General features: G+C 35.3%; 1 protein-coding gene across 1 annotated transcript in view; it reads left to right on the plus strand.

Annotated features, from left to right (window-relative positions):
- The first annotated feature begins 605 nt into the window (after positions 1-605).
- Positions 606-17,082, plus strand: part of LOC110655839 (CLP protease regulatory subunit CLPX3, mitochondrial) — a 33,324-nt gene continuing 16,847 nt past the window's right edge. Inside the window, exons 1-5 of the mRNA XM_021812301.2 lie at positions 606-1,649; positions 2,279-2,340; positions 15,704-15,801; positions 15,954-16,033; positions 16,417-16,467. Of these exons, the coding sequence (XP_021667993.2) occupies positions 657-1,649; positions 2,279-2,340; positions 15,704-15,801; positions 15,954-16,033; positions 16,417-16,467 (1,284 nt within the window). The 5' untranslated portion in view covers positions 606-656. The remainder of the gene's footprint in view (positions 1,650-2,278; positions 2,341-15,703; positions 15,802-15,953; positions 16,034-16,416; positions 16,468-17,082) is intronic.

Here is a 17,082-nt window from a genome sequence, read left to right on the forward strand (position 1 = left end):
AAATTTTTGTTAAATATTATTTTTTACATAAAATAATTAATTGCAAAAAAAGTATTAATTTAAAAGAAAAAAAATTTTCTTCAATATTTTAAATTATCATTTTTTACAATATCTTAAATTTTAATTAAAATAATAAATATTAAATTAAAATATTAAATAGGTATGCCCTATTTAATTTTTATTAAAATATTTTTTAGCATTATTAAAAAAATTATTATATACACTCTTTTATGTGGAGAATTTTTTTCATTAAATTAATAAATTTTCCATGATTGATTATTATCATTTTATAAAAATTTAATGGGATAAATTGTAAAATTTAATTAAATCATCTTATTTTTTCAAACTAAATAACTATAAAATATACCACTCTTATTATTTTTATTATTAAATAAATTATTAATTAATGTAAGGAGAGTTATTTATAAAATGAATATTAGTATTAAAAAAAGTAATTATAAAATTTTCCTATTACAAAATGTTTACATAATCCCCAATCCCCTGAAAAATGGGTGAAGGCCTGAAGTAAACTAACCCGGTCAAACTATTAAAAATTGGAAAGCAGAAGCAAGCACAAGCAGGGCGCAGTTAAAAACAAAATTACATTTAAGACTGGAGAATAAGCTAATACAAATAGGAAAGAAAGTTTTCTCTCCATGTTTCCTCCGATAAACGCTCTCTGCCTGCAAATTCTTCAACCACTGCTCTTATTCTATATTTCTGTATTAACTGTCTTCTTCTTCTTCTCCTTCAATTTGTTCTCCATAGGTCTCGTCCTTTTTCTTTCATTGTTTCTTCTAGTCATGTCTGCAATGAGAAGATGGAAGAAGCTCACACGCATTCCTCTCCTTTTTTCTCGTCCTGATCGCTCTCTCCACCGTTTCCTTCAGCTTTCCACAATCTCTTACCATTTAAACTATCTCAACGTTGGATGCAACCGCCGGAGAGAGTCGCTTATCGGACTTCAAGAGAGATACACTTGGAACCATGGCTTTGGCTCCGGCGGTGGTAATTCCAATGATGGCGATTCTGATATTCGTAAAATTAGGGCCGAAACCAATTGCCCTCGCTGTTCCAAGCATATGGATCTCCTCTTCTCTAATCGCCACTTTCCTTCCTCTAATCTTGATTTGAATCCCAATCACCATTACTCCAATCGTGGAGGACCTAATAGTGATAACAGCAGCCATCAGGCCGTTAATTTTTGCCCCAGTTGTAAAACCGCCTATTACTTTCGTCCTTACAAGATTGCTCCTCTTCAGGGTAGCTTTATTGAAATTGGCAGAGTTAGTAACAATAAACCAAAGAACAGAAACTCCTCCAAACAATCCAATAATAACGCCGCTGAGGATTCCCAGGAGGATTACACCAATGGACTCAGGGCTTCCTTTTGGGATACTCTCAGGACCTACGCAGGGGACCCACCTGAGAATTGGCCGCCCCCTGGTGAGAATGTCCTTGCAGTTCATACTCCACCTGGCCCGCCATTTGCTCCCGGGGTTAATGTGATTAGAGCCACTGGACCAGCTGGAGGAGGGGAAAGGACTGCTGGATGGGGTGGATCTAATTTGGGGAAGGATTTGCCCACGCCAAAGGAGATTTGCAAGGGACTTGATAAGTTCGTTATAGGTCAAGACAGAGCCAAAAAGGTTTGCTCTTCCGACTTTATATCATTTGTATTATTTATATCAATATTCTATCACTGAATACTATATTTCAGTGTCATGAGTTGATATGTGACCAAATTGGCATTCTGATTAACATAAATCTAAGGCATTGCTATTTTTTAGATAATTTGTGCTGAGTTTATGATTTCTCACAATGCATTAGCACATGTTGGTTGGTACAGCTTCCAAATTGCATGACAATCATATCCTGTCCTTCATTGAATTTGTATGCCTCAATTTAGTTGTAAATCAGCTTGATATCTACTCAATGATTTTACTTTTATTCTTGCTTTGTCATTTTGAACTGATTTTATGAATCTTTACTTGACCTTTTTTTTTTTGTGGGGCATTGTCAACATGATATCGTTATTGTGCATTTGCTCAGTTGTTAGAAATGGTACTTTGGTCTACCATATATAGAAGCTGATAGTTCTAATAAATTGAAAAGCAACCATGTTCTGTGCAATGTGTCATTCTAGGTTAATAACATCAACTGCAAAATTATACCCTTAGTCTTGTGATGATTTGTGTAGATTCATTAAATTAGCTTAATCTTGGATGTTGTTTAATCTTTTAAGAGTAGTGAACAATGGTTCATGATTGTGTTGCAGGTGCTTTCTGTGGCTGTCTACAACCACTATAAGAGGATTTACCATGCCTCTTTGCAGAAAGGGTTAGTTTTCACTTACTTCCATACTGATGTAGAACAGGAAGAATAAAGAGATCAAGAGAAAGTAATTCTCAAGAACAAAGAAAAAAAATTCTCTAGAGAAACAAATTCTCATTAACTTTATTTAATGGTCAATAATAATCACAATAAAATGTACTTATGTAGAGATCCTAGGGGTCCCATTTGTAGAGTTGCAATTCTAATTACATTAGGATTAGAATCCATAGTCAAATACTAATTAGAAATTCTAAACAAACTTAAACTAAAATAATAATACTCAACTCAACTAAACCTTTATCCCAAAAATTTAAGGTCGGCTATATGGATTCGCTTTCTCCACTCTGAACGATTTTGGGTTAAATCCTCAGAAATGTGTAATGCTTCTAGGTCATGTTGTACTACTCTCCTCTAAGTCAATTTAGGTCTACCCCTTTTTTTCTTTCTATCTTCTAACCTAATGTGCTCTACTTGTCTAACTGGAGTCTCCGTATGTCTACGTTTCACATGACCAAACCACCTTAATCTCCCTTCTCTCAACTTATCTTCAATTGGCACCAATCCTACCTTTTCTCTAATACTCTCATTACGGACTTTATCTAGTCTAGTATGGCCACTCATCCACCTTAACATTCTCATCTCTGCAACTCTTATTTTAGATGCATACGACTCTTTCAGTGCCCAACACTCACTACCATATAACATAGCCGGTCGCATGGCTGTACGGTAAAATTTTGCTTTCCATTTATTGGGAATCTTACGATCACATAAAACTCCCGTGGCACGTCTCCACTTCAACCATCCGGCTTTAATCCTATGACTAACATCCTCCTCACATCCCCCATCTACTTGAAGGACTGAGCCTAGATATTTAAAGTGATTACTTTGGGATAGTACCACTCCATTCAAACTAACTCCTTCCCTATCACCAGTTTGGCCTTCACTGAACTTGCAATGCATGTATTCTGTCTTCGTTCTACTTAACTTAAAACCCTTTGACTTTAGAGTGCTTCTCCAAAGTTCTAGTTTTCTATTGACTTCTTCTCGTGTCTCATCTATCAGAACAATATTATCCGCAAACATCATGCACCAATGAATACTCTCTTGTGTATGTTTCGTCAGTTCATCTAAAACTAATGTAAAAAGGTAAGGGCTTATGGCTGATCCTTGGTGTAATCCAATTGAGATCGGAAAATCTCGTGTCCCCTCCCACTGTGCGCACAATAGTAGTTGCTCCTTTATACATATCTTTCAATACTTGTATGTACCTAATAGATACCCTCTTTTGTTCTAACACATTCCATAAGACCTCTCTTGAAACATTATCATAAGCCTTCTCCAAATCAATAAAAACCATGTGTAGATATTTCTTCACATCTCTATATTTCTCCATCAAGCTTCTAATGAGAAAGATCGCTTCCATAGTTGAACGACCGGGCATGAAACCAAATTGATTGAGAGAGATAGAAGTATCATGACGTAGTCGATGCTCCACAACTCTCTCCCACAACTTCATAGTATGGCTCATGAGTTTAATTCCCCTATAGTTTGAGTAACTCTGTATGTCTCCCTTATTTTTAAAAATAGGTATTAAAATACTCTTCCTCCATTCATCAGGCATTTTCTTTGAGTTTAGAATCTTATTAAATAATTTAGTTAACAATGCCACTCCCATATCTCCCAAATACTTCCACACTTCAATTGGTATTTCATCGGGTTCACAGGCTTTACCCACTTTCATTCTCTTAAGTGCTTCCTTTACTTCTAAAGATTTAATCCTTCTAGTATAATTCACATTCTTTTCTATTGTTCTATAATCTATATTCACGCTATTACCATTTTGACTATTATTAAAGAGATCATTAAAATAATTTCTCCATCTTTCTTTAATGTCCTCATCTTTCACTAACATTTTTTCTTCTTTATCCTTAATGCACCTAACTTGATTGAGATCTTGACATTTCCTTTCTCTCCTCCTTGCTAATCTATAAATATCTTTCTCCCCTTCTTTAGTTCCAAGTTTCTCATATAACTTTTCAAAGGCCTGTGCTCTTGCTTGACTAACTGCTTTTTTTGCCTCTTTCTTTGCTATCTTATACTGTTCATATGCCTCATTATTATTACATTTAGGTAATTTCTTATACCATTCCCTTTTTCTCTTCACTGCCTTTTGTAATTCCTCATTCCACCACCATCTCTCTTTTGAGGGTGGTCCATGTCCTTTAGATTCTCCAAGTACTTTTCTAGCTACTTCTCTAATCTTTGATGCCATCTGTATCCATATATCATTGGCCTCCATATCCAGTTTCCATACTTCGGACTCGAGAAGCTCATTTTTGAACTTTACTTGCTTTACTCCTTTGAACTCCCACCACTTTGTTCGAGCTACACTATTTCTTCTGACCTTACTTGAATTGTTCCTAAACTTGACATCCTTAAACTAAAATAATAATAATGATAATAAATCTAATAATAATAATAAAATCCTAAACTTCCTAATTCTTATATGACTATTATTCCTAAACATAGTTCTCCTCCAATACAGCGTCATTCTCCTCTGGTTGGAGAAAACTGGACCTTGAGTTTTAAAGTGCAGAAGAATTAGAAACCAAATTTGGAGAATAAGCGACTCAATCTTCTTAGGATGATGGCAAAAAGGTTGAAACGAAGAGCTCCATTCTTTTCTTCAAAACAAATAAACTTAGTCAGAAAAAAAAATTGAACGTCTCTTTATTTCAATACGAACAAGGGAATTTGAAAATTTTCAACTTCCATTGTTTTCTTGGCTTGATTATCTTCAATTATCGTTGGATTCTCCATGGCTTGGTTGTCTTAATTTTCTTCTATATTCATTGAAGTCTTGAAAGTCTCCATGGCTTGATTGGCTTCATTAGTTTCTTACTTTACTTCTTTAAGTTCTCCTCTAAGTTCTTGGACAATTGTTGATATCTTATCAAGCTTTGCTTTCAATTCAACTTTTAACAACTCAACAATATGTGCTTCAATTTTTCCACACTTGAAATCACAAATTATTTCTTCCATGCTTAATGTTCTTTTTCCTTGACTTGTAAGAGTTGTTTAATATCTCAATATTCTCTTTCTGTCTTGTAAAATTTGTTGAAATGTCCTGATTTTTATAATATAAATCATAATAAACATTGGAATACCCATAATATTTATTTAAGATTTGCCAATTCAATTCTATAGGAATCAATTGCATCTTGTAGTTGTTCAATATTAGTTTTGTACTAATCAACTTCATCTTGTAATCTCTTGATATGAGTTAATAACATGATATTCAAATTAAAGAAACATACCTCACTAAAAAAAACTCACATTTGTAGCCTTTGGTAGTCGTTTTTATCCAAAATAGATGTCAGAATTGGACTCAGAACATTGAAAGAACTTCAAAATTAGCAAAGACGTACATTGTCAAAATTTTGCTAACGGGTGCTAAGATGGCAGTGATAACATGGCATTGATTGCTGACGCAGCAATATACAGTAGGGTGAAATGGAGCTTGCCGATGTCAACGAGGAAAGCAAAAGGTTTGTGCTCTGTGTTCATAGCAAGCACATGAACTCACTAGTTACAAAAACAGGTAAATGACCCGACCCGTTGAATTTGGGTTGTTGGAGCATTAGATGACTGGTCTAACAGTAAGAATAGGGTCGACGACCATGGTTTCAAATTGCGGTCGTGGTCACGGGTAACGGAAACAGGCCTATAACGACCGTAACATAATGGTAACACCTGGCGCTACGTAAATTTTTTTTTTTTTAATTTTCAATGTTCGTAAAATGACTATATATTGGTAGATACAAGTAAAATTAAGATACACAATTATATAGTAAGCACAAATGCACCTAATAAAGACATTAAGCCTATCATTTTTAGATATCATTAGCTTTACACAATTTATAGGCTAAAATAATTATGTAGATAATACAGAATTAGAATCTAGAATACTAGATATAGACATAAAACTCAACTCAACTCAACTAAGCTTTTATCCCAAAAATTTGGGGTTGGCTATATGGATTCTCTTTCTCCACTCTAAACGATTTTGGGTTAAATCCTCGAAAATGTATAATGCTTCTAGGTCATGTTATACTACCTTCCTCTAAGTCAGTTTAGGTCTACCCCTTCTTTTCTTTCTATCCTCTAACCTAATGTGCTCTACTTGTCTAACTTGAGCCTTCGTATGTCTACGCTTCACATGACCAAACCACCTCAATCTCCCTTTTCTCAACATATAATAATAATAAAAAAAAAATCTTACTACCACCAAAATGAGTGTCTTGGAGGTTTTTGTTGGTCTTGACTTTAATTATGACTTTAAGAGCTTTGATCATCAACTTGACTATATTGGTGGTATTGTGGTGGATTGAAGCTGAATAAGGAACTCATACCAAATGGATTGCTCAAATTGGGTTGCTGAAAGTATGGTGGTTGCTCTGATGACTCTGATGAGGGGAGATTTGGATATACTAGAAAATTTATTATGCTTATTCGAGTTGGCCCACTCCATCCATCACACATGATGGTCACTTCCCTATCTTTTCAATCCCTTCAAATGAAGCAATATATTTCTTCATTTCTTTGTGTTCATTTTTCAGATATACTTCAGATATCTCATATGCACTTAATAGAGATACATTAGGCCCTACTTCAGCAGTTGTTTTAAGAAGTGGCTTGGTCTAAGGTGACTTCACAATACTGAAAGGCAATCTATTGTGAATCACGAAATTGCCAAAAGCTTTGAGGAGCTTTACCTTTTGTGTCTTCATCCATTTTGTTTTTAATTTTGGCTGCTTGTATTGCGCTTTATTTTTCTCCAACTCAATTTCAACTGTAGCTAATCGGGTAGTTGGTGTTGATGCCTTTGCATATCTTGTAGCTTCTCTACCCCTTTCACGAATAGTAGCCTACTAGCCTAATACTTGGTGGGAAGCATCATGGCAGCTACTACCACCACCTTCAAAATGAGCACCAGCTCTCCTTGGAAATGCATCTTCATCAAATTGCCATAGACTTTCTCGTCTCGCCATTTTTAACTCTATATCCTCTTCCTCATCATCATCTGACTCTGCTCTGTTAATATTCATTATTTATTCTTCTAATTTTCTCTTTCTTCTCTGTCTTTTTGGGTAACTTGAAATTCCTTTAACATATTTGCCATGTCTTTCCTTACTTGTAATGACACTTTTTGACAATCAGCAACTTGACTTGGTATATTAGCCAAGTGTAACTTCAATCTAGTTATTCCTCCAATTATTTTTTTTTCCACAGAAATTGCAAGTTATTTCTCCTTTTTTTTCATGTTGGGTTGGTAAACTTTCATCCAATGTCATCACTTGGTTTACCAGTAGCAGAAACTCCTTGAGGCATTTTCAAATTCTAGGTGTCAATCTCACTGTTCAACAAATGAGATATAGTTAATTTGAATAAATATAGTGTCATAAGTCACTTATACCATATTAACAATACAAGTACTATTATTAAGTACTAACATCAAATTTGGACATATGAAATGAAATTAATTAATAAGTTAAAAAATATATATATTTTTAATTTAAAACAGTGTTTTTTTAAATGACAATATATATTTTTTATGAAATTTACACTTACATATCCATTAAATATTACCTATAATAACTAAGATAAGTATTTAATTTAAACTTAAGTTTTAATGAAGCCAAAATTTTATATTCTCAACTCTAAACTTATACATAGCATAAGCAAATATTAATGAAGCCTAAATTTCATTTTATGTTATTTTATAATTAATAATGTAAAACCTAAAATTAATTCTGAAAATAGTTTAAAATAATTACAAAAAACACGTAAACCTATAGATCGGGCGTACTAACCCTTCAAACTACTAAGTTAACAACAAATCTAATATAAATATTAAATTTTTTCAACAAATATGCAAAACAACAAACAAAACAAAAAAAAAAACAGCACATAATGAAAATAAATAGTATAAAACAATAAATAACTTACCTCTTTTAGTCTTTTTTCAAGAATTAGCTTTAGAGAATAGAGTAATCTACTAATCTTAGCTAAGATTCTTTGAAAACAATGAAAGGAGAGATGTTGTATGAAGAAATGAGGAAACTTTGAGTGAAAATTTTAGAGAAATTGAAGCCAAATAGCAGCTACTAAAGTGTTGTATGCAGAGACAATAAAAAGGGCGCCAAAACACTGTGCACATGTGAAAAAATGGTAGAGAAATCTTTAAAGTAACGGCCATTATCGTTATTTAATGATCGGTAACGGCCGTAACGGCTATTACACTTGCAAGTACCTGTTTGCCTGTAAATAACGGCCTCATGCATAATGGCGCTCTTTAAAATCTGTAAATAACAGATGTTATTTGAAACCATGTCGATGGCAGTAGGCGATGCTCCAGATAGTGTCACGACATTGATCTTGCCATAGTTGCTTCGTGTCTTGACCAACACAACTGATCTTATACTTTGAGAAGCTTCTGGATGTTGAAGTTGTAGCATTAGAGTCTACAAGAGTTGATGAGTTGTGGGGGAGGAGCAAATGCTGGAAACTATTGAGTTTCAAGCGGGTTGCATCTTGAATTGAAAGACGACCCATTCGGATTTCGTATTCTAGTCAACATTTGATGGTCAAATTGCCTTGGGAAGTGTTGAAGGTGGCAAACAAGGATCTTGGAAGACCTTTGACACCGGGAGGAGGTCGAATCATTTGGGTTTTGGATTTGGGTCCAATTTTAATGTGACTGGGTCTACTGCTATGGCTATCTTCAAGAAGTTGAATTTGTGTTGTTTGACTCTTGGCAATGTGGTGGATTGATGTTGTGAGGGTGGTGAACCTGAAGAGACAATAGCTAATTTTTGCGATGGGTCCATTTTGGGGTTTTGGGTTTTGATGCTTTTCTTTTTGAATAGGAACAATAAAGAGATCAAGAGAAACTATTTATCAAGAACGAAGAGAAAATTCGCTAGAGAAACAAATTCTCATTAACTTTATTTAATTGTCAATAACAATCATAATCAAATCTAACATACAAAGATCCTAAGGGTCTGTTGGAATCCCTTAATTAGTGCATTAGCTGTAAATTAGAATGTGTTAAAATCCCTTAATTAATGTATTAGCTGTAAATTAGAATGTAAATTAGTGATATTAGGGATATTTATATTTATTATCTTTTATTTTCTTTCCTATTAAGGCTATAGCCTTTGTGTATAAATTTGAATCATTGTAACACTATGAAATACATCAAGAAATTCTTCAATTCTCTCTAATCTCAATATGGTATCAGAGCTTTATCCATTTTATCTGGCTATTTTTTTTTTTGCAGAGAGAAAATAGTGAGAAATAGTTAGGGTTTGTGTGGGTAAGCCTTGAAAGCGGGTCTGTTGAGGGAGGTAGTTGTCACCGCCCCTTTAGGAAGGAAGAGAACCTCATCGCTGGTCCTCGCCTGGATTCTCGCCGCCATCCGGTGAGGTGCATGATCCCACGCGCCGACAGAAGGTTTCCACCTTGTGTACACGCGCTGGGGAGTGAGCCTGTTCCTGGTTAGTTTTTCCAGGCTGCACTTTTTTTTTTTTTTTTTTCGACGACATCCCTAGTGTACCGCGCCTCTACTCAGCCCATTCCTATCTCTTGGTTTGCAATTTTGTTTTTGGGTATTTGTCTTTTGCCTACTATTTTTTTAATCAGTTCTCTGAATCATGTCTGATGCAAAAAATTCAGTAGTTGAAGGGAAAATGACTACTACAACTGAAAATTCCTCATTAATTATTAGCCCCGTAAAACTTGATGGGATAAATTATCTTGCATAGTCTAGATCGTGTCTCCTTTTTATTGAAGCTAGAAGGTTGCAGGGTTATCTTACTGGAGATAAGCAAAAACCAGAAAAGTCTGCTTTTACCTACAGTCAATGGGAGTCAGAAAATTCTCTTATCATGTCATGGCTTATCAATTCCATGCAATCACATATAGCTCGTGGGTATTTATTGTTGAATAATGCAGCTGCCATTTGGAGTGCAGTTTCTCAGACAAGTTGAGAACGATGCTTAAGTGTATGAGCTTCGAAATAAGGTTCATGGTATGAAACAAGGTGAGCTAACTATTGCTCAATATTATGCAGAATTGAGTGGTCTATGACAGGAATTGGACTTTTACCAGGACTTTTACGCTTCATGTCCTGAAGATGCTGTTAAATTTCAGAAGTTGGTTGAGAAAGAGCGGATCTATGATTTTCTTACTGGGTTGAATATGGAATATGATCAAATTAGGGTCCAAGTGCTTGGGAAGGATCCTTTACCTACCTTAAGACATACTCTTATGTTCAGCAGGAAGAGAGCAGGAGTGCCATGATTCATTTTATGTCTGTTGATAAGGCAGGGCTAGTTGCTAATTTCTCACGTGAACAGTCACATGGTTCATCAGATAAGTATCAACTACATTGTGACTATTGTGGAAAAAACTAGCATACTAAGGAACACTGTTGGAAATTGCATGGACGCCTCATTAAAGGGCGTGGAGGAAAAAGAATGGGCTTTACTAGACCACAAGCTAATGTATCTGAGGCTGTGAATCTGTCTGAAGATACTACCACCACTGAGATGTTTTCTAATGAAAGAGGTACAGACTCTAAGGCGTTTGCTATCACAACTTGAATCGCAATCCACCACAGTTGCCTCTTCTAACTTCGTCAACTCTGGTAATGCTTTTCTTGCCAATCTTAATAATTCTTTTTGGGTTATAGATTCTGGAGCAAACAAACATATGGCAGACTCTTCAAATAAATTCATATCCTATTCTCCATGTTCAGGAAAAGAAAAAGTCCACTGCGGATGGATCCTTATCTAGTGTTTCTGGAACAGGTTCTGTTAAATGCACCCCTAATATAAGTCTTAGTTCTGTTTTACATGTGCCTAGTTTTCCTATTAACCTCTTGTCTGTCAGTTCAATCACAAAAGCTCTAAACTGCAAATTGAATTTTTCCCAACTCACTGTGTATTTCAGGAATTGACGACAGGGAGAACGATTGGTAGTAGTAGACTGCAAGATGAGCTATATCTCTTGAATGATTATGTTGGCCAGGCCATGTTAGGGCAATCTATGGGTGCAGAGGAACAAATTATCATGTGGCATAGGAGACTAGGACATCCTTCATTTACTGTGTTAGAAAAACTTTATCCTTTTCTGTTTAAACAATGCAAAACTGAATTGTTAGTATGTGATGCTTGTGAGTTTGCTAAACATACTAGACAATCTTATCCTGTAATAAATAATAAGACTTTATTTCCTTTTATGATTATCCATTCTGATGTAAGGGGGCCTACTCAAACTGTGTCTTTATCGGGTTACAGATGGTTTGTGACCTTTATTGATTGTTGTAGTAGGTTAACTTGTGTATATTTGATAAAAGGGAAAAATGGAGTTTTCTCTTGTTTCCAGCAGTTGCATAAAATGATTAGTACACAGTTTGATGCTCATGTTAAAATATTGAGAACTGATAATGGTATAGAATATATGATGGAGTCTTTCAGGAGTATTTGAAGGCACATGGGAAAATGGGGTATCTGAGAGAAAAAATCGACACTTACTTGAGGTTGCAAGGTCTCTTATATTTACCACGAATGTTCCTAAACCTTACTGGGGGGATGCTATTCTTTCTGCTGCATATCTTATTAACAAGGATGCCTCTTCGGACATTGGAGTTGAAGAGTCCTTTAGAGGTTTTGCAGGGTAAAAATTCATATACCATTCCTCCAAAGGTATTTGGTTGTGTTTGCTTTATTCATAAGCTTAATAGTGGGAAATTAGAACCCCGAGCCCTGAAATGTGTTTTTGTTGGTTATTCTAGCACTCAGAAGGAATATAGGTGTTATCATCCTCCTTCACGAAAATGCTTTATGAGTATGGACGTTACCTTCTGGGAATTTGAATCTTATTTGCATCCACCTCTTCAGGGGGAGCATAGGAAGGAAGAGGTGTATTTTCCTTCATCCTCATCATCTCCCAACCTTCAATTTCAAGGGAAGAATTTGGGTTTAGAGCCTATACCTAACAATGAAACTCAAAGAGAGACCTAAATCTCGAGAAAGACTGAAAAGGCCAGATTTGAGAACATATACTCGACGAAACAAGACAGATATAGCCATCGAGCAGAAGACTATTGATCAATCGGAATCCCTGGATTCAATTCCTGGACATCTTGAGGTATGTGATGAGTCTCCTTTGGCTCCTGATGAGTCTAATTTTGATTCTCAGTCTGTTCTTCTTTCTTCTGATAATGATCTTGATATTCCTATTGCTTTTCGGAAAGGTGTTAGGACCCGTACTAAACATCCCATTTCTAATTCATCTCCTATAATTCTCTGTCTCCATCCTACAGAGCCTTTCTATTGTCTGTTTTCTTTGTCTCTATCCTTCAGGATTGGAGGAAAGCTTGCCTCGATCCAAAATGGAGGGCAGCTATGGTGGAGGAGACGAAAGCTTTGGCAAAGAATGAGACATGGGAACTGATTACGCTCCCACTGGAAAAGAAGCCAGTTGGATGCCAGTAGGTGTTCACTGTAAAGCATAGAGCAGATGGTTCAATTGAGAGGTATAAGGCCAGAATGATAGCAAAAGGCTTCACACAGATGTACAGAGTAGATTACTAAGAGACCTTTGCTCCTATTGCTAAAATGAATACCATCAGAATTCTGTTGTCATGTGCAGCGAATCTTGAGTGGGACTTGCAGCAGTTTGATGTTAAAATTGCTTTTTTACATGGTGACTTAGAAGAAGAAGTGTATATGGAAATTTCTCCAGGGTTTGAGGATGAAAAGACCAGAGGGAAAGTTTGCAGATTGAAAAAGGCTATGTATGGTCTAAAACAGTCACCTAGACCATGGTTTGATAGGTTCAGTAAAGTGATGATCTCCTTTGGATACTGCCAAAGCAATGCTGATCATACCTTATTTATGAGGCATCGTGGTGGCAAAATCACACTACTTATTGTCTATGTGGATGATATTGTGGTAATTGGTGACGATAAGGAAGAAATGACTCTTTTAAAGGAGTGCCTAGCACAGGAGTTTGAAATCAAAGTTTTGGGAAGGCTCAAGTACTTTCTTGGAATAGAGGTTGTTAGATCAGATAAGAGAATCTTTATTTCTCAAAGAAAGTATATCTTGGATCTGTTGGAATAAACAGGAATGCTGGGCTGTAAATCGGCAGAGTCTTTTATTGAGGCCAATCATAAATTGCAAGCTAGAGTTGGAAAATCAGTGGATTTAGGGAGATATCAGAGGTTAGTTGGCAAACTAATTTATCTTTCGCACACTAGACCGGACATAGTATAAGCAGTTGGTCTAGTGAACCAGTATATGCATGATCCTCGTAAATCTCATTTGTAGGTTGTTTTTCGCATCTTGCGATACCTAAAATCTACACCTGGGAAAGGATTTTTTTTCTCAAAGCATGGTCACCTTCAGATTAAAGCCTTTACAGATGCAGATTGGGCTGGGTCTCTTGATGATAGGAGATCAAAATCAGGATACTGTACCTTTGTTGGTGGTAATATAGTCACCTAGAGAAGTAAGAAGCAAAATGTGACATTAGATCCAGTGCAGAAGCCGAATTCAAGGCAATGACTCAAGGTAACTGTGAGTTATTGTGGTTACGGAAGTTGATGGAAGAATTAAAATTGTTTGAAGCTAATGGTTTGTTTTTGTTTTGTGATAACAAAGCTGCAATCAGTATAGTTCATAATCCAGTTCAGCATGATCAGACCAAGCATATAGAGATTGATAGACACTTCATAAAAGAAAAAATTGTGGATGGTCCCTTAAGTGTCTCTTACGTAGGTTCGAAAGATTAGTTAGTTGATGTGTTCACTAAAGGGTTAAGTTGTAAGGTGTTTCATACCCTAGTTTGCAAGTTGGGCATGTGCAACATACATGAACCAACTTGAGGGGGAGTGTTGGAATCTCTTAATTAGTGCATTAGCTATAAATTAGAATGTGTTAAAATCCCTTAATTAATGTATTAGCTGTAAATTAGAATGCAAATTAGTGATATTAGGAATATTTGTATTTATTAGCTTTGATTTTCTTTCCTATTAAGGCTATAGCCTTTGTGTATAAATTTGAATCATTGTAACACTGTGAAATACATCCAGAAATTCTTCAATTCTCTCTAATCTCAATAGGGTCCTATTTATTGCGTTTTGCAAACTAATTACATTAGGATTGGAGACCCTCATCAAATACTAATTAGAAATCTTAAACAAACTAAACTAAAATAATAATAATAATAATAAATGACCTAAGCACACTAAAAGTCCAAACCTTTTCGCTCTTTAGTGTTTTAATCCAATGGTTTCGAATTTGGAAAAATTGACCAATGTTCCAACATGGAATAAATTTTATCCACAATTCAAATTGGATTTGGGAGGAGTATGCCCCATCCTAGGTGGCAAATCAAATGATTTTTTTTATTGTAAATGTGTGGGCCTCACTTGACACAATAAATAATAAAAAAACAAAATTTGACTCTAGTTAACTCTTTAACCAAGGGTGATAATGTAATTTAATTCAAAATAAACCCTAATTTAATTTTTGCAAAGTTTCAGTAACCCTTTCTACTATTCCACCTTCGTCTCTCTTTGCTTCAGCTCATCACTGTAGGAGTAAATCTACGTGATCTGTCATTTGTTCTTTTATTTCTTTCACCTAGGCATTATGACTGCTTTGAGAGGATTCTTCATGACCATAGTGAAGGTAAAAATTTTTTAATTTTTGTTGGGCCAGGAGGGCCATTGGGTGTGGGTCACCACTTGAAAGCTTGGACCATCTTGGCAAACACTAGGTTTATGTGTAACATAGCAAGAGCAAGGCCCGAGCAAGTGCTCTGCCTCGCCTCAAACGGCAACATCTTCATCATGGCCATAGTTCCTGTCAGGTCCATGCCAACTCCATCCCCTTCCAAGAACCTCTTGGGTTTGAACACACTTGGATCTTTCCATAAATTCGGATCCTTTGTTATCCACTCAATGTAAAACTCTACATTCGTACTAATAATAAAATTCCTAGATAATAAAACTCTAAACTTCCTAATTCTACAATGCCTATAATTCTGAAACTTAATTCTCTTCCAACACTGCATCACTTAACTTTTCATATTTCAACCTCCACATTTATTGATCCATAGGTTCTTGCTGATGATGATCATTTGTTCCCATTGATTGCAACATATTTTCAGTGGTTTCAAAATGTGATCTCTATTTTTTTTTTTTTTGAAACAATATGATCTCTAATTTTTCTCATATTAATGGACTTGTGAAACAATGCTAGTATAAAATGCGACCTCTTCATTGTGACACTAGGTCCGAAGCAGAATCAGGAATTTCAGATGCAATGGACGATGATTCTAATGTGGAGCTAGATAAAAGCAATGTTCTTTTGATGGGCCCAACTGGCTCAGGTGTGGTCTCTTCACTTTTTTAAAATGTATTACCTCCTGCAACTAGCAAAGCAATATAAACCAGCACTTCCTGCATTGTTATATTGTTAGCCTTTCTCTTAAGCTTCAAATTTATAATTCCAGACTTTCTGTTCTACTTGCATGTGAAACAGGCAAGACATTGCTTGCAAAAACACTAGCGCGCTTTGTTAATGTACCATTTGTCATTTCTGATGCGACAGCCTTAACTCAGGCAAGTCTCTTTTAAATTAATGTCTCATCATGAATCACAGAAAGTACCACATTATTTCTCAGTTAGTGTTGAACATCCAAGTAGAATTTTTTTAACTTTTAAGTTCAACTTTTGATCAAATTCTTTTATTTCCTTATCTTTTGGTGTCCTGTCATGCTTGGTGTCTTATATTAAATGTTATCAAGTTATGTTGGAATCGGAACCTCGATAGTGCAATGGTTGGAATTCACTTAATAATAGTGTTTAACACTGTAAAGTGAATCAGCAAAGCATGATTGCTGTTTCTTTCCATTTGAATTAATCTTTGTCCATGGCTGCACTTTACAGATGATGTTTTCTATTCCATGTTGTCCAATTAAAAATAGCTATTATTTGTTTTGCAGGCTGGATATGTTGGTGAAGATGTTGAGTCCATATTGTATAAACTACTTGTGGTATATATAAATTCTGGCTTCTTGTTGTTGTTTCTTATGCTTAATCACAGAGCTTTATATGCTTGGTGCTGATCTGGATATTCAGTAGACAGTTCATTTCTACTGCTCTATTGGAAAATGTGTTGTTTTGTATTGTACATTAACTTTTATTTCCAGTTTTTACATTTGGATAACATTTATACCCATAAAACCTCTGTTATGCATACTGTATCTCTGACATGCTTGTTTGTGTGCGTGTGTTTGAGAGAGAGAGAGAGAGAGAGAGAGAGAGAGAGAGAGAGAGAGAAGCATGCAAAATTCCTATGCCCTTTCAACAAAGTTAATTTAACTTTTGAGTATCAATATGAAAACTAGCAGGAACTCCATGAATCATTAGATCATGTATGTTTCGCATATGCAAAAATTGATTTATGAAGTTCCCACAAGTTTTCATTTCATATACAATTTCTGCATTGTCTTAATGTGTTTGTAAAATTAAAAGAATCATCTAGAATTGATAATTTGTGAATTTTTTCATTTGGTATCAATTTGAATCGAATTGCTAAAATTGAAAGAAATGCTAAAGATAGGGGCTAGAATTGATAAAATTAATAGGATGTGCTAAAATTGATAATT

This window comes from Hevea brasiliensis, chromosome 18, assembly GCF_030052815.1.
Source record: "Hevea brasiliensis isolate MT/VB/25A 57/8 chromosome 18, ASM3005281v1, whole genome shotgun sequence".
In the NCBI taxonomy this organism is placed as follows: domain Eukaryota; kingdom Viridiplantae; phylum Streptophyta; class Magnoliopsida; order Malpighiales; family Euphorbiaceae; genus Hevea; species Hevea brasiliensis.